At 41.8% G+C, this 23,555-nt stretch overlaps 1 protein-coding gene across 4 annotated transcripts in view; it reads right to left on the bottom strand.

Annotated features, from left to right (window-relative positions):
- LOC121572360 (myosin-11) overlaps nt 1-23,555 on the bottom strand; it is a 45,467-nt gene that overhangs the window by 6,514 nt on the left and 15,398 nt on the right. For 3 of the 4 annotated variants that reach the window (XM_041884415.2, XM_041884418.2, XM_041884416.2), the window contains one exon: nt 319-402. The exons of the other annotated variant lie outside the window; for it this stretch is intronic. In XM_041884415.2, the coding sequence (XP_041740349.2) occupies nt 319-402 (84 nt within the window). The remainder of the gene's footprint in view (nt 1-318; nt 403-23,555) is intronic. 4 annotated transcript variants of the gene reach the window in all.

Genomic DNA, 23,555 nt, shown 5'->3' with positions numbered 1-23,555 from the left:
CACTCAAACTGGTGCGCCTGCCACCTGCTACCATACCCTGTTCAAAGGCACTTAAATATTTTAGTCATGCCCATTCACCCTCTGAATGGCACACATACACAATCCATATCTCAATTGTCTCAAGACTTTAAAATCCTTCTTTAACTTGTCTCCTCCCCTTCATCTACACTAATTTAAGTGGATTGAACAAATTACGTCAATAAGGGATCATAGCTTTCACCTGGATTCACCTGGTCAGTCTATGTCATGAAAAGAGCAGGTGTTCCTAAAGTTTTGTGGACTCAGTTTATATTCACAGCAGTCCTGTCTCGTTATTACCTGCATTCTCTTTCTTCAGTTTCTCCACCTGGGTTTCACTGCCTGTAACTCTGGCACCCAAGGCTGACAGTTCTGCTGCTTGATCTGGAATTATATCAGTCAATATCCATAGTTTTTGTTTAGGGGGTAGATCACCTTTAATATTGCAGATAGATTGTAACTTCCATCAATGTAATTGTCTGAGTCACTTCCAATCCCCCACATGTTTTTTTTTTCTACGCAAATATATATATATATATATATAAATATATATATATATATATATATATATATATATATATATATATACACATATCCTTTAAAAAAATATCTTTCCCTTTATTACTTTCCAACCCCACCACCCCATCCCTAATTGGAGTAAACTAGTGAACAACAATGCTTAGGCCTCTACTTCCAGCTTATACATACTATATACATTTTATGGACACAGTCAATTTTACAATAATTCTATTTTGTTTGTTTTTACTCCTGAACTTCCTCTACCCACAACCTCTCCGATCATTTTCATGATGTCCATCCGGTATGCTTCTATATATATATATATATATATATATATATATATATATATATATATACAGTGGGGAGAACAAGTATTTGATAAACTGCCGACTTTGCAGGTTTTCCTACTTACAAAGCATGTAGAGGTCTGTACGTTTTATCATAGGTACACTTCAACTGTGAGAGACGGAATCTAAAACAAAAATCCAGAAAATCACATTGTATGATTTTTAAGTAATTAATTTGCATTTTATTGCATGACATAAGTATTTGATACATCAGAAAAGCAGAACTTAATATTTGGTACAGAAACCTTTGTTTGCAATTACAGAGATCATACGTTTCCTGTAGGTCTTGACCAGGTTTGCACACACTGCAGCAGGGATTTTGGCCCACGCCTCCATACAGTATCCAAGATGGCGAAGTAGTGCAGTCTTGTTTCTGTCGTGTGTCTGTAAATAGCCTGTAAATACCCAGTTTTTTTGTATTTTTCGTACATATTTCCCTATCAGACTTTTCATCCTTCTACAAAATATACTTTCCTGCAACCTGCCTCACTCAATGTGGAACGGATTCTATTATTGACTTACCTTTTATCCAGAATCTAGAATCTCCAGTTGAAACTAGCTAGCCAGCTAACTAGCTACTTGCTATTAGCCACGGCTAGCGGTGTTTCACCCAGAACATAGGATTTTTTTCCGCAGGATTAATTTTAATCACTGGACATTGATCACCGGATATTCGGCCAGTCTGCACAGCGCTTATCGACCCAGAACATATCAGTTCTTCCGCCGGATTCACTGATTCACTGGACCTCTAACTCCGGATTCATCGCCACCAGCTGGCTACAACAAAACGGACGCTGTGGTCTGGCTAATCAACCTGAGCTAGGCCCATCTCCCGGCTATCTACCTCTCTATCAACTGGACGGGACCACCTAGGATTGACGCGGAGCCCCGCCGATCCTACACGACTGGTCTGCCGACGAAATCGTCTGATGTGGTTACGACGTAACCACGAAGATTCCATCCATCTGCTAGCCCTGGCCCGTTAGCACACGCTTACTCACTAAACTGAACTAGCTACTGAACTAGCTACTTGCTATTGGCCACAGCTGGCGGTGTTTCACCCAGAACATTTGATTTTTTTTTTTTTCCCGCGGGATTGGTTTTAATCACTGGACATTGATCGCCGGATATTCGGACAGTCAGCACTGCGCGTTGTCGACCCAGAACATATCAGTTTTTCCGTCGCTACCAGCTGGCTACAACAAAACGGACGTAGCACACGCTAGCCGTGGCCTCTTGCTCACTGGCGCTTCACCACCGGACCTTGTGATAACTCAGCTATACAGCTGATATCTGCTGGACTGTTCCTTTTTACGGTACTACATCCTGTTTATGTTTAGCCTCAGCCCAAACATGGTTAGTTTATTGTTGTTTCGGTTATTTCTAATTGTACTATATCACTGTAGACCCCCAGCCTAGCTGAACCTGCCTTGGTTAGCCCCTTTGTCCCTCCACCCATACACTCACAGACCGACTCAATTTATGCCTCTAGAGATACTATCTCTTTCAGTGTTACCCAACGCTTAGGTTTGCCTCCACTTTACTCATGTCCTTCCATATCCTTGTCTGTTCATAATGCCCTGAATCTTTTCTATAACACCCGGAAATCTGCCCCCCTTTATTCTATGTACCCAACGCACTAGAAGACCAGTTCTTAAAGCCTTTAGCCGTATCCTTATTCTAGTCCTCCTCTGTTCCTCTGGTGATGTAGAGGCTAACCCAGGCCCTGTAGCCCCCAGTATCACTCCTACTCCCCAGGAGCTATCATTTGTTGACTTCTGTAATCGCAAAAGTCTTGGTTTCTTGCACATAAATATCAGAAGTCTACTTCCTAAGTTTGAGTTATTCACTGCGTTAGCACACTCTGCCAACCCTGATGTTCTAGCAGTGTCTGAATCCTGGCTCAGGAAGGCCACCAAAAATTCTGAAATTTCCATCCCCAACTATAACATTTTCCGTCTAGATAGAACTGCCAAAGGGGGGTGGAGTTGCAATCTACTGTAGAGATAGCCTGCAGAGCTCTATCATACTATCCAGGTCTGTGCCCAAACAGTTTGAGCTTCTACTTCTAAAAATCCACCTTTCCAGAAATAAGTCTCTCACTGTTGCCGCTTGCTACAGACCCCCCTCAGCCCCCCAGCTGTGCCCTGGACACCATATGTGAATTGATTGCCCCCCATTTATCCTCTGAGTTTGTACTGCTTGGTGACCTAAATTGGGATATGCTTAATACCCCAGCCATCCTACAATCCAAGCTAGATGCCCTCAACCTCACGCAAATTATCAACGAACCTACCAGGTACAACCCTAAATCCTTAAACATGGGTACCCTCATAGATATCATCCTGACTAATATACCCTCTAAATACACCTCAGCTGTCTTCAACCAGGATCTCAGCGATCACTGCCTTATTGCCTGCGTCCGTAACGGGTCCGCGGTCAAACGACCACCCCTCATCACTGTCAAACGCTCCCTAAAACACTTTAGCGAGGAGGCCTTCCTAATTGACCTGGCCCAGGTATCCTGGATGGATATAGATCTCATTCCGTCAGTAGAGGATGCCTGGTTGTTCCTTAAAAGTAATTTCCTCTCAATCTTAAATAAACATGCCCCATTCAAAAAATACAGAACTAAGAACCGATATAGCCCCTGGTTCTCCTCAGACTTGACTGCCCTTGACCAGCACAAAAACATCCTGTGGCGTACAGCATTAGCATCAAATAGCCCCCCGCGATATGCAACTTTTCAGGGAAGTTAGGAACCAATATACACAAGCAGTCAGGAAAGCAAAGGCTAACTTTTTCAAACAGAAATTTGCATCCTGTAGCACTAACTCCAAAAAGTTTTGGGACACTGTAAAGTCCATGGAGAATAAGAGCACTTCCTCCCAGCTGCCCACTGCACTGAGGCTAGGAAACACTATCACCACCGATAAATCTACAATAATCGAGAATTTCAACAAGCATTTTGCTACAGCTGGCCATGCTTTCCATCTGGCTACCACTAACCCGGCCACCAACTCTGCACCCTCTGCTGCAACTTGCCCATGCCCCCCGCTTCTCCTTCACACAAATTCAGACAGTTGATGTTTTGAAAGCGCTGCAAAATCTGGACCCCTACAAATCAGCTGGGCTAGACAATCTGGACCCTTTCTTCCTAAAACTAGCCGCCGAAATTGTCGCAACCCCTATTACTAGTCTGTTCAACCTCTCTTTCATAACGTCTGAGATCCCCAGAGATTGGAAAGCTGCCGCGGTCATCCCCCCTCTTCAAAGGGGGGTGACACTCTAGATCCAAACTGCTACAGACCTATATCCATCCTGCCCTGCCTTTCGAAAGTATTCGAAAGCCAAGTTAACAAACAGATCATCGACCATTTCGAATACCACCGTACCTTCTCCGCTATGCAATCCGGTTTCCGAGCTGGTCACGGGTGCACTTCAGCCACGCTCAAGGTCCTAAACGATATTATAACCGCGATTGATAATAGACAGTACTGTGCAGCCGTCTTCATCGACCTGGCCAAGGCTTTCGACTCTGTCAACCACCGCATTCTTATTGGCAGACTAAATAGCCTTGGTTTCTCAAATGACTGCCTCGCCTGGTTCACCAACTACTTCTCAGATAGAGTTCAGTGTGTCAAATCGGAGGGCCTGTTGTCTGGACCTATGGCAGTCTCTATGGGGGTGCCACAGGGTTCAATTCTTGGGCCGACACTTTTCTCCGTGTATATCAATGATGTCGCTCTTGCTGCTGGTGACTCTCAGATCCACCTCTACGCAGACGACACCATTTTGTATACATCTGGCCCTTCATTGGACACTGTGTTAACAAACCTCCAAACGAGCTTCAATGCCATACAACAATCCTTCAGTAGCCTTCAACTGCTCTTAAACACTAGTAAAACTAAATGCATGCTTTTCAATCGAACGCTGCTAGCACCCGCCCACCCGACTAGAATCACCACTCTCGACGGGTCTGACCTAGAGTATGTGGACAACTACAAATATCTAGGTGTCTGGTTAGACTGTAAACTCAACTTCCAGACTCACATAAAGAATCTCCAATCCAAAGTTAAATCTAGAATCGGCTTCCTATTTCGCAACAAAGCCTCCTTCACTCATGCTGCCAAACATGCCCTCGTAAAACTGACTATCCTACCGATCCTTGACTTCGGCGATGTCATTTACAAAATAGCCTCCAACACTCTACTCAGCAAATTGGATGTAGTCTATCACAGTGCCATCCGTTTTGTCTCCAAAGCCCCATACACTACCCACCACTGTGACCTGTACGCTCTTGTTGGCTGGTCCTCACTACATGTTCGTCGTCAAACCCACTGGCTCCAGGCCATCTATAAATCACTGCTAGGCAAATCCCCGCCCTATCTTAGCTCATTGGTCACCATAGCAGCACCCACCCGTAGTCTGCGCTCCAGCAGGTATATCTCACTGGTCATTCCCAAAGCCAACACCTCCTTTGGCCGCCATTCCTTCCAGTTCTCTGCTGCCAATGACTGGAACGAATTGCAAAAATCTCTGAAGCTGGAGACTCTTATCTCCCCAATAACTTTAAGCATCAGTTGTCAGAGCACCTTACCGATCACTGCACCTGTACACAGCCCATCTGAAATTAGCCCACCCAACTACCTCATCCCTATATTGTTATTTAATTTGCTCTTTTGCACCCCAGTATCTCTATTTGCACATAATCTCTTGCACATCTAGCATTCCAGTGTTAATACTATTGTAATTATTCTGCACTATAGCCCATTTATTGCCTTACCTCCATAACTTGCTACATTTGCACACACTGTATATATATTTTCTGTTGTATTTTCTGACTTTATGTTTTTTTTCTTTACCCCATATGTAACTCTGTGTTGTTTTTATTGCACTACTTTGCTTTATCTTGGCCAGGTCGCAGTTGTAAATGAGAACCTGTTCTCAACTGGCTTACCTGGTTAAATAAAGGTGAAATAAAAAATAAAAAATAAAAAACCTTCTCCAGATCCTTCAGGTTTCGGGGCTGTCGCTGGGCAATACGGACTTTCAGCTCCCCCCAAAGATTTTCTATTGGGTTCAGGTCTGGAGACTGGCTAGGCCACTCCAGGACCTTGAGATGCTTCTTACGGAGCCACTCCTTAGTTGCCCTGGCTGTGTGTTTCGGGTCGTTGTCATGCTGGAAGACCCAGCCACGACCCATCTTCAATGCTCTTACTGAGGGAAGGAGGTTGTTGGCCAAGATCTCGCGATACATGGCCCCATCCATCCTCCCCTCAATACGGTGCAGTCGTCCTGTCCCCTTTGCAAAAAAGCATCCCCAAAGAATGATGTTTCCACCTCCATGCTTCACGGTTGGGATAGTGTTCTTGGGGTTGTACTCATCCTTCTTCTTCCTCCAAACACGGCGAGTGGAGTTTAGACCAAAAAGCTCTATTTTTGTCTCATCAGACCACATGACCTTCTCCCATTCCTCCTCTGGATCATCCAGATGGTCATTGGCAAACTTCAGACGGGCCTGGACATGCGCTGGCTTGAGCAGGGGGACCTTGCGTGCGCTGCAGGATTTTAATCCATGACGGCGTAGTGCGTTACTAATGGTTTTCTTTGAGACTGTGGTCCCAGCTCTCTTCAGGTCATTGACCAGGTCCTGCCGTGTAGTTCTGGGCTGATCCCTCACCTTCCTCATGATCATTGATGCCCCACGAGGTGAGATCTTGCATGGAGCCCCAGACTGAGGGTGATTGACCATCATCTTGAACTTCTTCCATTTTCTAATAATTGCGCCAACAGTTGTTGCCTTCTCACCAAGCTGCTTGCCTATTGTCCTGTAGCCCATCCCAGCCTTGTGCAGGTCTACAATTTTATCCCTGGTGTCCTTACACAGCTCTCTGGTCTTGGCCATTGTGGAGAGGTTGGAGTCTGTTTGATTGAGTGTGTGGACAGGTGTCTTTTATACAGGTAACGAGTTCAAACAGTTAATACAGGTAATGAGTGGAGAACAGGAGGGCTTCTTAAAGAAAAACTAAGGTCTGTGAGAGCCGGAATTCTTACTGGTTGGTAGGTGATCAAATATTTATGTCATGCAATAAAATGTAAATTAATTACTTAAAAATCATACAATTTGATTTTCTGGATTTTTGTTTTAGATTCCGTCTCTCACAGTTGAAGTGTACCTATGATAAAAATTACAGACCTCTACATGCTTTGTAAGTAGGAAAACCTGCAAAATCGGCAGTGCCCTGGACACCATATGTGAATTGATTGCCCCCCATTTATCCTCAGAGTTTGTACTGCTTGGTGACCTAAATTGGGATATGCTTAATACCCCAGCCATCCTACAATCCAAGCTAGATGCCCTCAACCTCACGCAAATTATCAACGAACCTACCAGGTACAACCCTAAATCCGTAAACATGGGTACCCTCATAGATATCATCCTGACTAACATACCCTCTAAATACACCTCAGCTGTCTTCAACCAGGATCTCAGCGATCACTTCCTTATTGCCTGCGTCCGTAACGGGTCCGCGGTCAAACGACATCCCTCATCACTGTCAAACGCTCCCTAAAACACTTTAGCGAGGAGGCCTTCCTAATTGACCTGGCCCAGGTATCCTGGATGGATATAGATCTCATTCCGTCAGTAGAGGATGCCTGGTTGTTCCTTAAAAGTAATTTCCTCTCAATCTTAAATAAACATGCCCCATTCAAAAAATACAGAACTAAGAACCGATATAGCCCCTGGTTCTCCTCAGACTTGACTGCCCTTGACCAGCACAAAAACATCCTGTGGCGTACAGCATTAGCATCAAATAGCCCCCGCGATATGCAACTTTTCAGGGAAGTTAGGAACCAATATACACAAGCAGTCAGGAAAGCAAAGGCTAACTTTTTCAAACAGAAATTTGCATCCTGTAGCACTAACTCCAAAAAGTTTTGGGACACTGTAAAGTCCATGGAGAATAAGAGCACTTCCTCCCAGCTGCCCACTGCACTGAGGCTAGGAAACACTATCACCACCGATAAATCTACAATAATCGAGAATTTCAACAAGCATTTTGCTACAGCTGGCCATGCTTTCCATCTGGCTACCACTAACCCGGCCACCAACTCTGCACCCTCTGCTGCAACTTGCACATGCCCCCCCCCGCTTCTCCTTCACACAAATTCAGACAGCTGATGTTTTGAAAGCGCTGCAAAATCTGGACCTCTACAAATCAGCTGGGCTAGACAATCTGGACCCTTTCTTTCTAAAACTAGCCGCTAAATTGTCGCTACCCCTATTACTAGTCTGTTCAACCTCTCTTTCATAACGTCTGAGATCCCCAGAGATTGGAAAGCTGCCGCGGTCATCCCCCTCTTCAAAGGGGGTGACACTCTAGATCTAAATTGCTACAGACCTATATCCATCCTGCCCTGCCTTTCGAAAGTATTCGAAAGCCAAGTTAACAAACAGATCATCGACCATTTCGAATACCACCGTACCTTCTCCGCTATGCAATCCGGTTTCCGAGCTGGTCACGGGTGCACTTCAGCCACGCTCAAGGTCCTAAACGATATTATAACCGCGATTGATAATAGACAGTACTGTGCAGCCGTCTTCATCGACCTGGCCAAGGCTTTCGACTCTGTCAACCACCGCATTCTTATTGGCAGACTAAATAGCCTTGGTTTCTCAAATGACTGCCTCGCCTGGTTCACCAACTACTTCTCAGATAGAGTTCAGTGTGTCAAATCGGAGGGCCTGTTGTCTGGACCTATGGCAGTCTCTATGGGGGTGCCACAGGGTTCAATTCTTGGGCCGACACTTTTCTCAGTGTATATCAATGATGTCGCTCTTGCTGCTGGTGACTCTCAGATCCACCTCTCACGCAGACGACACCATTTTGTATACATCTGGCCCTTCATTGGACACTGTGTTAACAAACCTCCAAACGAGCTTCAATGCCATACAACAATCCTTCAGTAGCCTCCAACCGCTCTTAAACACTAGTAAAACTAAATGCATGCTTTTCAATCGAACGCTGCTGGCACCTGCCCACCCGACTAGAATCACCACTCTCGACGGGTCTGACCTAGAGTATGTGGACAACTACAAATACCTAGGTCTCTGGTTAGACTGTAAACTCAACTTCCAGACTCACATAAAGAATCTCCAATCCAAAGTTAAATCTAGAATCGGCTTCCTATTTCGCAACAAAGCCTCCTTCACTCATGCTGCCAAACATGCCCTCGTAAAACTGACTATCCTACCGATCCTTGACTTCGGCGATGTCATTTACAAAATAGCCTCCAACACTCTACTCAGCAAATTGGATGTAGTCTATCACAGTGCCATCCGTTTTGTCTCCAAAGCCCCATACACTACCCACCACTGTGACCTGTACGCTCTTGTTGGCTGGTCCTCACTACATGTTCGTCGTCAAACCCACTGGCTCCAGGCCATCTATAAATCACTGCTAGGCAAATCCCCGCCTTATCTTAGCTCATTGGTCACCATAGCAGCACCCACCCGTAGTCTGCGCTCCAGCAGGTATATCTCACTGGTCATTCCCAAAGCCAACACCTCCTTTGGCCGCCATTCCTTCCAGTTCTCTGCTGCCAATGACTGGAACGAATTGCAAAAATCTCTGAAGCTGGAGACTCTTATCTCCCTCAATAACTTTAAGCATCAGTTGTCAGAGCACCTTACCGATCACTGCACCTGTACACAGCCCATCTGAAATTAGCCCACCCAACTACCTCATCCCTATATTGTTATTTATTTTGCTCTTTTGCACCCCAGTATCTCTATTTGCACATAATCTCTTGCACATCTAGCATTCCAGTGTTAATACTATTGTAATTATTCTGCACTATAGCCTATTTATTGCCTTACCTCCATAACTTGCTACATTTGCACACACTGTATATATATTTTCTGTTGTATTTCTGACTTTATGTTTTTTAACCCATATGTAACTCTGTGTTGTTTTTTATTGCACTACTTTGCTTTATCTTGGCCAGGTCGCAGTTGTAAATGAGAATGTCAAGAGTTGCTGTAGGTAGGTGTGGTGTGGAATCAGGCGCAGGACGCAGAAGTAAAGTCCAACAAAGTACTTTAGTAGATCACACAAAAATAATCCAACAAACCAGCCCGGAGGCGAAAAAGCGCGCACAGGCGTACAACAAACTGGCGCACAAAACAAGTGCGTAATCTTCTCCTAAAATACAAACAAGGAGGTAAGCTACAACAATAGCGCACCAAAATACAGGTAGCGCAGCAACACGACAAGGAACAATTACACACAACACCTAACTAACAACAAGGAACTAAATAGGTTGCTTAATGAGACATAACACAAAACAGGTGTGACAAACAGACAAAACCAATCAAACAAGAAACATAGAACGGTGGCAGCTAGTACTCCGGAGACGACGACCGCCGAAACCTGCCCGAACAAGGAGGAGGGGCCGCCTCGGCCGAAACCGTGACAGAGAACCTGTTCTCAACTGGCTTACCTGGTTAAATAAAGGTGAAATAAAAATAAATAAATAAAATAAAAGTATCAAATACTTGTTCTCCCCACTGTGTATATATATATATATATATATATATATATATATATATATATATATATATTCTTTCACAAAAGCTCTCAACCTATAACCTATATACTTATTATGGACACAGTATGCTTTACATTAGTTATCTTGTTGTTATTAGTTGTTGTTAGCTGTTATTAGTCCCATCCTTCAGCTCCATTCAACACCTCCATATTGGATTTCTATTTGCCATATATTTATATAAACATTTTTGATAAAAGTATTATTATATTATTGATCGATTGACTATGTCTTTTCAGATCACCAAGAAGTGCTATCTGCAGGGTTAGCACCAGGTAAATATTGCAATCCTTCAGCCATTCCTGGACCTGTGTCCAAAAACAAGCTACAAATGGACAGTACCAAAACAAATTATCTAATGATTCTGTCTCTTCGCAGCAAAATCTGCAGAGCTGGGAACATTGTATCACCCATATAAATAACATTATATTGGTAGCAAAAATGTTGTATAATAGTTTAAATTGAAAAATTCTAATCATTCTTATCAGTTCATTAACACTATGTCATGGAATCAAAAATCTCTTCCCAACTATTCTACAGTGAAGGAAAAAAGTATTTGATCCCCTGCTGATTTTGTACGTTTGCCCACTGACAAAGAAATGATCAGTCTATAATTTTAATGGTAGGTTTATTTGAACAGTGAGAGACAGAATAACAACAACAAAAATCCAGAAAACGCATGTCAAAAATGTTATAAATTGATTGAAATAAGTATTTGACCCCCTCTCAATCAGAAAGATGTCTGGCTCCCAGGTGTCTTTTATACAGGTAACGAGCTGAGATTAGGAGCACACTCTTAAAAGGAGTGCTCCTAATCTCATCTTGTTACCTGTATAAAAGACACCTGTCCACAGAAGCAATCAATCAATCAGATTCCAAACTCTCCACCATGGCCAAGACCAAAGAGCTCTCCAAGGATGTCAGGGACAAGATTGTAGACCTACACAAGGCTGGAATGGGCTACAAGACCATCGCCAAGCAGCACAGCGCCGGAGAAGATGGCTGCCGTTTTACAGCCCTCTAACCAACCCTCTAACCAATTGTACTATTATGTGTGTTTTTCCGTGTTATTTGTAATTTATTTTGTACATAATGTTTCTGCCATCGTCTCTTATAACCAAAAAGAGCTTCTGGATATCAGGACAGCGATTACTCACCTCGCATTGGACGAAGATTTTTTCTTCAACGAGGCGGCCGCGAAGGATATCATACAGACACCCGACAAGGCACAAATCCCGGTCATTCGCGTGAGGAAGAGACGGAGATATCGCGGACGCAGATCCGGGTGCCTTGTAAGGATCCGACGGCGAGCGAGTAAACTGCCTCTTCCATCAATCCTATTAGCCAACGTTCAATCTTTTGAGAATAAAATGGACGATTTAAGATTACGGTTATCCTACCAACGGGACATTAAAAACTGTAATATCTTATGTTTCACGGAGTCGTGGCTGAACGACAACAATGATAACATTCAGCTAGCAGGCTATACGCTACATCGGCAGGACAGAACGGCTGACTCTGGTAAGACAAGGGGTGGCGGTCTGTGTATATTTGTAAACAACAGCTGGTGCACAAAATCAAATACTAAGGAAGTCTCGAGGTTTTGCTCGCCTGAGGTAGAGTATCTTATGATAAGCTGTAGACCACACTATTTACCAAGAGAGTTTTCATCTATATTTTTCATAGCTGTCTATTTACCACCACAAACCAATGCTGGCATTAAGATTGCACTGAATGAGTTGTACAAGACCATTAATCAACAGGAAAACGCTCATCCAGATGCAGCGCTCCTAGTGGCCGGGGACTTTAATGCAGGGAAACTTAAATCCGTTCTACCTAATTTCTACCAGCATGTTAAATGTGCAACCAGAGGGAAAAAAACTCTAGACCACCTTTACAGCTGCACCATCGAGAGCATCCTGACTGGTTGCATCACGGCCTGGTATGGCAACTGCTTGGCCTCCGACCGCAAGGCACTACAGAGGGTAGTGCGTACGGCCCAGTACATCACTGGGGCAAAGCTTCCTGCCATCCAGGACCTCTATACCAGGCGTGTCAGAGGAAGGCCCTCAAAATTGTCAAAGACTCCAGCCACCCTAGTCATAGACTGTTCTCTCTGCTACCGCACGGCAAGCGGTACCGGAGTGCCAAGTCTAGGTCCAAAAGACTTCTCAACAGCTTCTACCCCCAAGCCATAAGACTCCTGAACAGCTAATCATGGCTACCCGGACTATTTGCACTGCCCCCCACCCCATCCTTTTTACGCTGCTGCTACTCTGTTAAGTATTTATGCATAGTCACTTTAACTCTACCCACATGTACATATTACCTCAACTACCTCAACTAGCCGGTGCCCCCGCACATTGACTCTGCAACGGTACCCCCCTGTATATATAGCCTCCCTACTGTCACTTTATTTTACTTCTGCTCTTTTTTTCTCAACACTTTTTTTGTTGTTGTTTTATTCTTACTTTTTTTGTTTAAAATAAATGCACTGTTGGTTAAGGGCTGTAAGTAAGCATTTCACTGTAATGTCTGCACCTGTTGTATTCGGCGCATGTGACCAATAAAATTTGATTTGATTTGATTTGTTGAGAAGGTGACAACAGTTGGGGCGATTATTCGCAAATGGAAGAAACACAAAATAACTGTCAATCTCCCTCGGCCTGGGGCTCCATGCAAGATCTCACCTCGTGGAGTTGCAATGATCATGAGAACGGTGAGGGATCAGCCCAGAACTACAGGGGAGGATCTTGTCAATGATCTCAAGGCAGCTGGGACCATAGGCACCAAGAAAACAATTGGTAACACACTACACCGTGAAGGACTGAAATCCTGCAGCGCCCGCAAGGTCCCCCTGCTCAAGAAAGCACATATACAGGCCCGTCTGAAGTTTCCCAATGAACATCTGAATGATTCCGAGAAGAATTGGGTGAAAGTGGTCAGATAACACCAAAATGGAGCTCTTTGGCATCAACTCAACTCGCCGTTTTTGGAGGAGGAGGAATGCTGCCTATGACCCCAAGAACACCATCCCCACCGTCAAACATGGAGGTGGAAACATTATGCTTTGGGGGTGTTTTTCTGCTAAGGGGACAGGACAACTTCACCGCATCAAAGGGACGATGGACGGGGCCATGTACCATCAAATCTTGGGTGAGAACCTCCTTCCCTCAGCCAGGGCATTGAAAATGGGTCGTGGATGGGTATTCCAGCATGACAATGACCCAAAACACATGGCCAAGGCAACAAAGTAGTGGCTCAAGAAGAAGCACATTAAGGTCCTGGAGTGGCCTAGCCAGTCTCCAGACCTTAATCCCATAGAAAATCTGTGGAGGGAGCTGAAGGTTCGAGTTGCCAAACGTTAGCCTTGAAACCTTAATGACTTGGAGAAGATCTGCAAAGAGGAGTGGGACAAAATCCCTCCTGAGATGTGTGCAAACCTGGTGGCCAACTACAAGAAACGTCTGACCTCTGTGATTGCCAACAAGGGTTTTGCCACCAAGTACTAAGTCATGTTTTGCAGAGGGGTCAAATACTCATTTCCCTCATTAAAATGCAAATCAATTTATAAAATTTTGACATGCGTTTTTCTGGATTTTTTTGTTGTTATTCTGTCTCTCACTGTTCAAATAAACCTACCATTAAAATGATAGACTGATCATGTCTTTGTCAGTGGGCAAACATACAAAATCAGCAGGGGATCAAATACTTTTTTCCCTCACTGTATATGGGATGGCTGTCAATCCTTTGGTCCTTAAATGAAACTGATATACTTTTTTATTTATCACAATTTTCTTTAACCAATTATGGTCTTTAATATAGGGCCGACAGACAAGTTCCTAACTTTTTCCCTCTTCCATTTTTGCGGTAATTCTGCAATTATTTGGTTGTAATTTTGGGTAGAGCAGACATTTCCATATTTTTTTGTTAGCTGCATGTGCGACGTAACTCCACCAGTCCTACCTATGATATCATTTACCAAGATTATACTTTTTTAAACATTCTTTCAAAAAATAATGTTTTTTTGATCATTTAGTATATTTGAGTTTAACCACAATATTTGTTGCATTATTTGTTCTGTCATTTCTGGAGGATTACATTGAAATTGCAACCAACTTTCTATGGCTTGTCTTAGAAATAGTGATATTTGGGAGATTATTTCCTTTTCAAATAACTGAAAGTGAGAGGTTGTAATCTGAATAAAGGGAAAAAGGCCGTTCTTGAACATTGGGTGAGACAATCTTACTAATTTGCTAGAGAACCAGTTTGGATTTAAGTATAACCTTTGTATGACTGGAGCTTTTAGTGATAGGTCTAATGCTTTAATATTTAATCATTTCTGTCCTCTGAATTCATATTCATCATATAAATAGGCCCGTTTAATTTTTCTGGCTTGCCGTTCCAAATAAAAATGAATGTTTTTTCTCATATCATTTAAAAAACTGTTCGCTAGGCCATAGCAAATAGGTAAACAGGGATAATACTAAAGAGATAATCAGGGTGATTTTTCCACAAATAGATAGGTATTTACCTTTCCATGGTAGCAAGATCTTATCTATTTTTGCTAACTTTCTATTAAAATGTATTGGAGTGAGATCATTTATTTCATTTGGGATATGTATTCCAAGTATATCCACATCATCATCAGACCATTTTATTGGTAAACTACATGATAATGTAAAAATTGTATTTTTTAGTGATCCAACACGTAATATAGTACATTTATCATAATTTGGTTTTAATCCAGAGAGGTTAGAAAATGTATCTAGATCCTCTATGAGGCTGTGGAAGGATTCAAGTTGTGGATTTAATGACACCTTTGTTTTTAAGCCCTGGATTTCTAATCCCATGATATTATTGTTGGATCTGATTTTAATAGCTAACATTTCGATGCCCATAATAAATAGATATGCTGATAGTGGACAACCTTGTTCCACTCCTCTTGACATTTTAAAATGTTCGGAGAAATAGCCATCATTTACTATTTTACACCTAGGGTTACTATACATGATTTTAACCCATTTTATAAGAGATTCTCCAAAATTGAAATGCTCCAGGCATTTATATATAAACTCCAGTCATACTTGATCAAATGCCTTTTCAAAGTCTGCTATGAATAGCAGGCCTGGTTTCCCAGATGTTTCATAGTGTTCTATTGTTTCCAGTACTTGCCTTATATTATCTCCAATGTATCGTCCATGTAAAAACTTGTCAGATTAGAATGAATAATGTCCGACAATACCTTTTTAATTCTATGCGCTATACATTTTGCTAGAATTTTTGCATCACAACCCTGAAGTGTAAGGGGCCAATTTTTTTAATGGACTTGATCTTTATATTTCCCACTTGTATCCTGTTTCAGTAATAATGAAATCAGACCTTCTTCTTGAGTGTCTGATAATCTACTATTTACATAGGAGTGGTTAAAACATGCTAATAACGGTCCTCTGAGTATATCAAAAAAGGTTTGGTATACCCTTGACTGGTATGCCATCTAACCCTGGAGTTTTCCCAGACTTAAAGTCTTTAATTGCATCCAGAAGTTCCTCCTCTGTAATTACACCTTCACATGAGTCTTTCTGTATGGCTGTTAATTTGACATTATCAATAGAAAAAAAATCCCTACAATTAGGTTCAGTTAGAGGAGATGGAGGCAACTGAAACGAAAACATATGCTTAAAGTACTTTGCTTCCTCCTTCAAAATATAATTTGGTGAATCATGGGTGACTCCGTAATTTGTAACAAGTTTCAGTAAATTATTTTTGGTAGCATTTCTATGTTGAAGATAAAAAAATAATTTGGTACATTTTTCCCCATATTCCATCCAGTTTGCTTTATTTTTTATAATATATTACACTTGATCTTTCTTGAATAAGTTTCTCCATTTATTTTTGTTTTTCCTCTAATTTATTCTGAGCCTCTATGTTGTAGTTTTTATTGCTATCTATCTGTTCTGTTAGACCTTCTATTTCCTTTGTTAGTATGGACTCTTTTGACCTAAATTGCTTTTGTTTTCTGAGTACTGAACTGCATGGTGTCACGATCGTTAGAGAGAGTAGACCAAGGCGCAGCGTTGCAGGCAAACATCTTTAATAAAGAGAGTAAACACTCGAACAAAACAACAAAACGATAACGTGACAGTCAACGGTCTAACACAAACCAACTAGAACAAGATCCCACAACACCTGTGGGAACACAGACTGTTTAAATATGGCTCCCAATCAGAGACAACCAGCAACAGCTGACACTCGTTGCCTCTGATTGGGAGCCACTCTGGCCAACATAGAAATAGAACAACTAGACACTCAAACACAGCACATCGAATATACACACCCTGGCTCAACATATAGAGTCCCAGAGCCAGGGTGTGACACATGGCCTCTAAAGGCACATTTAAAAGTGTCCCATACAATAAGGGGATTTGCTGTACCTATGTAATGTCGGGAAAATATCAGTTATAAATTCCTCTGTCCTAGATAAAAACAAATTATCATCCAATAGGCTTTAATTACATTTCCAATATCCTCGCCCACTTGGAAATTCAGTAAGAGTAATGTATATGCCAATTATATGATGGTCCGACCGCATTCAGTCCCCTATCAACACTTTTTAAACTTTTGGTGCCAACGAGAATGACATAAGAAAGAAGTCAAGACGACTAGCTTGATTGAGTCTCCGCCATGTATATCTCACTAGGTCAGGATATTTAAGCCTCCATATATCTACTAGTTCTAATGTATCCATGACATTCATGATTTCCTTAAGAGCATGAGGGTGATAGTTTGTAGTGTGATTTCCTTTACTGTCCATTGAGCTATTTAAAACAGAATTGTAATCTCCCACCATAATAATAGAGTCTTGTATTGCTTGCAGGGTTGATGATTTATTATATATATTGTCAAAGAAGTGTGGATCATCATTATTTGGTCCGTAAAGGTTAATGAGCCATATCTGTTTATGGTCCAATAACATATTTAAAATCATCCATGCGGATCTGTTTGGACAATTTGCACATTTGGATATTAATTACTGTTAATTAATATCATCACCCCTTTTGAGTTTCTTTGCCCATGGGAGAAGTATATTTCGCACCCCCAGTCCTTTTTCCACACAACTTCATCTAGAATTGTTGAATGAGTTTCCTGTAAACAATAGATATTATATTCCTTCTCTTTGAGCCATGTAAATATTGTTCTTCTTTTGTTATTATCGGCTAAGCCATTACAATTATAACTGGCTATACTTATTTCACCACTTACCATAATGAGAAACAAGTTTCAAATGTATTTATCATAATATATATTTGTACATTTACCAATAAAAAATACCATAGTGATTGAGTGTCCATATAGCTGTACCATGATATTTACATTGCTACTAAGTAACTCTCCAATGGTTCTCCACTATTCCCCCCACTAAAGCCCCTCCCCATCCCAAGTTGGGTTGTCATCCCAGTGATCGGCATACCACCCCCGTCCCCCCGGATCCCTAGGCCCCCGAGAGGACAGGACCCATCCTTCGAAAACAGCACAATGCCACCCACAAAACAGAAGCAGGTCAACCGCCAAAAGCATTTACAATGCTCTCACCTCTATATATATATATATATATATATATATATATATATATAGCTATTTAAAAATATATATCTATTAAAATGTCTTGCATATCTTAATTTCCATCATTATCAATTAATATGCGTAATAATGTCGGCAGTTCATGCGTAGGATTGTTACCTATAACCCGGATTGTCATTGTATTACATGACATTTTTGTCAAGCAATTATTATTTTAACAAACAATTATTGTGGTTCATCCTATATTCTCCCTAACATCCTTACCCCCTTTCAACAGATGTGGGATACACACGTGCACATACTCTAACACACTCAACCCCTTTCCTCCACAATCAATAATAAGATCAGATGCTCAACGGTTGTTACATCCCAGAGCCCAACTCAAGAAAGGACCTGATTTACGAATGCATATACAGCTACACCTGTTTGAGAAAGCATGCAAGATTTAGCAAAAATTTGCAAAAATGTGAGATTTGATTAACCTATGTCAAGTCCTAGGTGATGGAGATCAGATCCACCCCCGTCCCCTGAGACACAAACACTCTGGTCCCCCGTTGTAACCATTTTTCCCAAGCATCTCCGTGCAGTCAGACCTTTGATTATTTTGTGCCACCAGGGCCACCAGGGTCCCCTCTCTGATTGACTGAGTGTGACCCTCTCCCCATGGGTTACTGCAGCCAGTGTTGCCAGCACTGCCACTACCTGGGTGGGGGTACCCCACCGGAATCCCCACCGGCTAGGTACAAGGTCTTCAAGGTTCTCATTAGCAGCTTTGAGAATTTCCTTGTATACTATGCTCTCCCATCAGGGGGCTCTGGCTTTGTAAGACCAACCCTGCCAGGCAGGCTCAGAATTTTTAGGGGGCGGTGCTGCAAAAGTAGGTCTCGGACTGCATTTATTTTTCTGTTTTGGATGCATATACAGTTGAAGTCGGAAGTTTACATACACTTAGGTTGGAGTCATTAAAACTCTTTATTCAACCACTCCACAAATTTCTTGTTAGCAAACTATAGTTTTGGCAAGTCGGTTAGGACATCTACTTTGTGCATGACAAGTAATTTTTCCAACAATTGTTTACAGACAGATTATTTCACTTATAATTCACTGTATCACAATTCCAGTGGGTCAGAAGTTTACATACACTAAGTTGACTGTGCCTTTAAACAGCTTGGACAATTCCAAAAAATGTTGTCATAGCTTTAGAAGCTTCTGATAGGCTAATTGACATAATTTGAGTCAATTGGAGGTGTACCTGTGGATGTATTTCAAGGCCTACCTTCAAACTCAATGCCTCTTTGCTTGATATCATGAGAAAATCAAAAGAAATCAGCCAAGACCTCAGTAAAAAAATTGTAGACCTCCACAAGTCTGGTTCATCCTTGGGAGCAATTTTCAAATGCCTGATGGTACCACGTTCATCTGTACAAACAATAGTACGCAAGTATAAACACCATGGGACCACGCAGCCATCATATCGCTCAGGAATGAGACGTGTTCTTCCTAGAGATGAACGTAATTTGGTGCACAAAGTGCAAATCAATCCCAGAACAGCAGCACATACCTTGTGAAGATGCTGGAGGAAACAGGTACAAAAGTATCTATATCCACAGTAAAACGAGTCCTATATCGACATAACCTGAAAGGCCGCTCAGCAAGGAAGAAGCCACTGCTCCAAAACCGTCATAAAAAAGCCAAACTACGGTTTGCAACTACACATTGGGACAAAGATCGTACTTTTTGGAGAAATGTCCTCTGGTCTGATGAAACAAAAATAGAACTGTTTGGCCATAATGACCATCGTTATGTTTGGAGGAAAAAGGGGGTGCCATGCAAGCCGAAGAACACCATCCCAACCGTGAAGTACGGGGGTGGTAGCATCATGCTGTGGGGGTGCATTGCTGCAGGAGGAACTGGTGCACTTCACAAAATAGATGGCATCACAAGGAAGGAAAATTATGGGGATATATTGAAGCAACATCTTAAGACATCAGTCAGGAAGTTAAAGCTTGGTCGCCAATGGGTCTTCCAAATGGACAATGACCCCAAGCATACTTCCAAAGTTGTGGCAAAATGGCTTAAGGACAACAAAGTCAAGGTATTCGAGTGGCCATCACAAAGCCCTGACCTCAATCCTATAGAAAATGTGTGGGCAGAACTGAAAAAGTGTGTGCGAGCAAGGAGGACTACAAACCTGACTGAGTTACACCAGCTCTGTCAGGAGGAATGGGCCAAAATTCACCCAACTTATTGTGGGAAGCTTGTGGAAGGGTACCCGAAACGTTTGACCCAAGTTAAACAATTTAAAGGCAATGCTACCAAATACTAATTGGGAATGTGATGAAAGAAATAAAAGCTGAAATAAATCATTCTCTCTACTATTATTCTGACATTACACATTCTTAAAATAAAGTGGTGATTCTAACTGACCTAAGACAGGGATTTTTTACTAGGATTAAATGTCAGGAATTGTGAAAAACTGAGTTTAAATGTATTTGGCTAAGGTGTATGTAAACTTCCGACTTCAACTGTAGGTAACTTACAGCAGGGCCATAAAACAGATGGGGACTTCTCTTTGGTGTATGGGTCGCTCAGGTGGGTGTCTAGGATATAGGGTTGGGGACCGTTCCATCACGATAGGACAATAAAAAAATAGATTAGATGTATACTTTATTTTAAAATGTATATCCCTCATCTGCACAAAATTGAAAGCTTTTTTTCAAAACCCCTGCTCACAGACATACGTTGGTTCTGGGATATGCAACCATTTCCTTTCTCACTCAATTAACGCCACATTTTTCCAAACACAAAAACGCACACCACACCTTCCATCACAATACATCCATACATACCCACATACTGTGCCTTCTATGTCTTCTGTGTCTTCTGTTTGCTATGTTTTTATCTCCACTATGTGTACTTGTGTTCTAATTAGTTATATTTGAAGACTTATTATTTTGCTTGTTATCCTTTCTTGTAATACCATCTTATCCCTTTATAAAATACTATAAATGTGCTTTATTATTACAATCCCTACCATGGCTAGTATTGGGTGTTCCATTATTCGACTCCTCTATTAGAACTTTCAGAATAGCCATGGAGTAGTCTTTGTGTCGTGGAACATTTGGTTGTCAACATAGAGTTTATCGACTACGAGAGCAACACGCTTCCCTTTTAATCTATTTTCCTTGAAGATTGGGTACAGAACTTTGCGCCGTTCTGCAATCTCCCTCGGGAACTGATCATTCATGCATATTTTCGTGCCAGCATGTCTTTTACCTAGGCTTTTAACCATTACTTTATCCTTAAAGAAAGCAAATTTAGCAACGATTGGATGCTCATATCTCTGTCCTCTTCGTCCGAAATGGTGTACACGTTCGAGTTGGATTTTATTGACAGCATCGAGTGGGATTTGAAGCGCTGAAAGAAAGAAGTCCTTCACAATTTTTTTGGTAACCTCTCCTTCTTTTTCTTGGATACCCGTAAGTACTACATTAAGGCTTCTCTCAGAAAGTTGTTCTCCTTTTTAAGTTCCTTAACGTCCGTTTCTATCTTAGTGACTGTCCCTTTTAGCTTTTTTGTATCTTTCTCCATTATCGCAGCTTTTTCGTCACTCATTTCAAGACTCGCCTTAAACTCTTTTACATCATTACTGACCAACTCTAGTATGCCCAGTTTGTCATTTTTCGACTTCAACAGATCGCTTTCCACACTTACCAGTCCCAATGGTGAAAAGCATAAATCATCTGTATCAGTCGAGGAGTAGCGTTTTCTCTTGGAGATTGATTCTCCTCGTTTATCCTCCGTCATGTTTGAGTGTTGCTTGTTGCTTGTTGTTGTAATATTTGTCGATACATTTCTCTAGCCTTATGATTTGTTTTGTGTTATTATCCAGATTGAATTTTATTACCCACGAGTATATAAAGTGCTAATATTTAGTCTAACTTACTGATATTGAATATTATGTTTTTATCTTGAGGTGATTCGCACCGCTGTGTATTCAATATGCCATCTTGTCCTAGCCCTTGTCCTAGCCCAGTTGTAGAGTGCTAAACTACACTCAGTGTAAAAAATGTACAGTAAGTTTACATTAGTGTTGTTTCTTAATACATCCCAGACCTCTAGTGGCGTGTATTCACGGATCCCAAGGGAAGCCAGGATTCCCCCCAAAATGTACACAAATAAATTGATATAAAATAAAACATTTTGTCTCGGTTTCATAATTATCCTTCAATTCGCAAGAGGCTGAATGTATCTCGCCAGAGAAAGCATCCGAGGGAAACAGCGCCCCTCTGTCTCTGTATGTGTAGCCCATCTATCTGATGCTGTCTGGTCAAAAGAAGTATGTTATGATGTCTCTTCATGGTGTTGTGGGAACAAGGACATTTAGTAGATAGGTAATTCTTGGTGCCACAGAGACTGGATTCCAGTATGTCAAGGGAGCTTACTGGTGTTTATCTTAGAATGATTGATAGATGGGATATACTGACTTGGGGTACAAGATAATACCATCAAAGAAGGGAGTGCCAACTGATGGTTACCAGATGTTGTGGAAGCAATATGTAACAGGGTCTATAAGAATAGAGATATTTTCTTTGTCTAGTAGTTCGGATGACAAGAGGCAGAGCATGCTCCTTTTGTTAGACGAAGCCGGTACCGAATCTATGAAATATTTGTGTGAACTCTCCATCTAAGTGTTAAATATCTTCTTGCATCATGAATTACTTGATACCAGAGAAACTCATCATAACAGAGTATGAATGACATTGTTGCCGCCAGTGGCATTGAATGCAAGGAAGCCAGCGAGCATTTGTACTCCCTTGATAAAAAATATTGTACAATAATAGCTAATCAGTGTTGAGCTAAACTGAGCGAGCTCAACTGTGAATGGTCCTGGTGCACCACAAAAAAGTATAAAGGGATGTGGGGATCTATTTTCTTATAACTGGATGTGATGTCTAGCTTAGAAAGAATGCATTAATGATTAAACATAAAAGGTTTGTACTGTACTGATATACATTGTTTAACCTAACAAGCTGTGATTAATGTGAGGAGCTGTTTTAGGGAGTAGGGGGAGATAAGAACTTGTGTCTCACATACACGAACACTGCCTCTTTGTGATCTGTGAACCGTCCAAGGACGTAGGTACAAAGAGTACAGGGGAACAGTGTCTATGGGTGCTGACTACAGGTTGTGATGATAACAACTTATGCCTGGCAACAGTGTGCAACAGTGAAGCGCCAAGGGGGTGGGACCAGCCTGTGCACCAACGATTGGCTGAGTAAGTCTAAACCACGCTCAGTCTCTACTCTGATTGGCCAGCAGGGAGCGGGAACTATCTCTGTCAGAGTATTTGAAGAAGAACTTAGAACAATGGATCAGTTCTCTGAGTGCCCTGCGTGGTATTTCAGTGGACCCGTATATACGAACGTCATATTTACCATTGAAGTGGTTTGCATTAATTAAAATACTAGTCTATTT

This window comes from Coregonus clupeaformis, chromosome 18 (assembly GCF_020615455.1).
Source record: "Coregonus clupeaformis isolate EN_2021a chromosome 18, ASM2061545v1, whole genome shotgun sequence".
Taxonomy (NCBI): Eukaryota; Metazoa; Chordata; class Actinopteri; order Salmoniformes; family Salmonidae; genus Coregonus; species Coregonus clupeaformis.
Note: the sequence above shows the minus strand (reverse complement) of the source record. Positions and strands in the feature narration are given on the sequence as shown.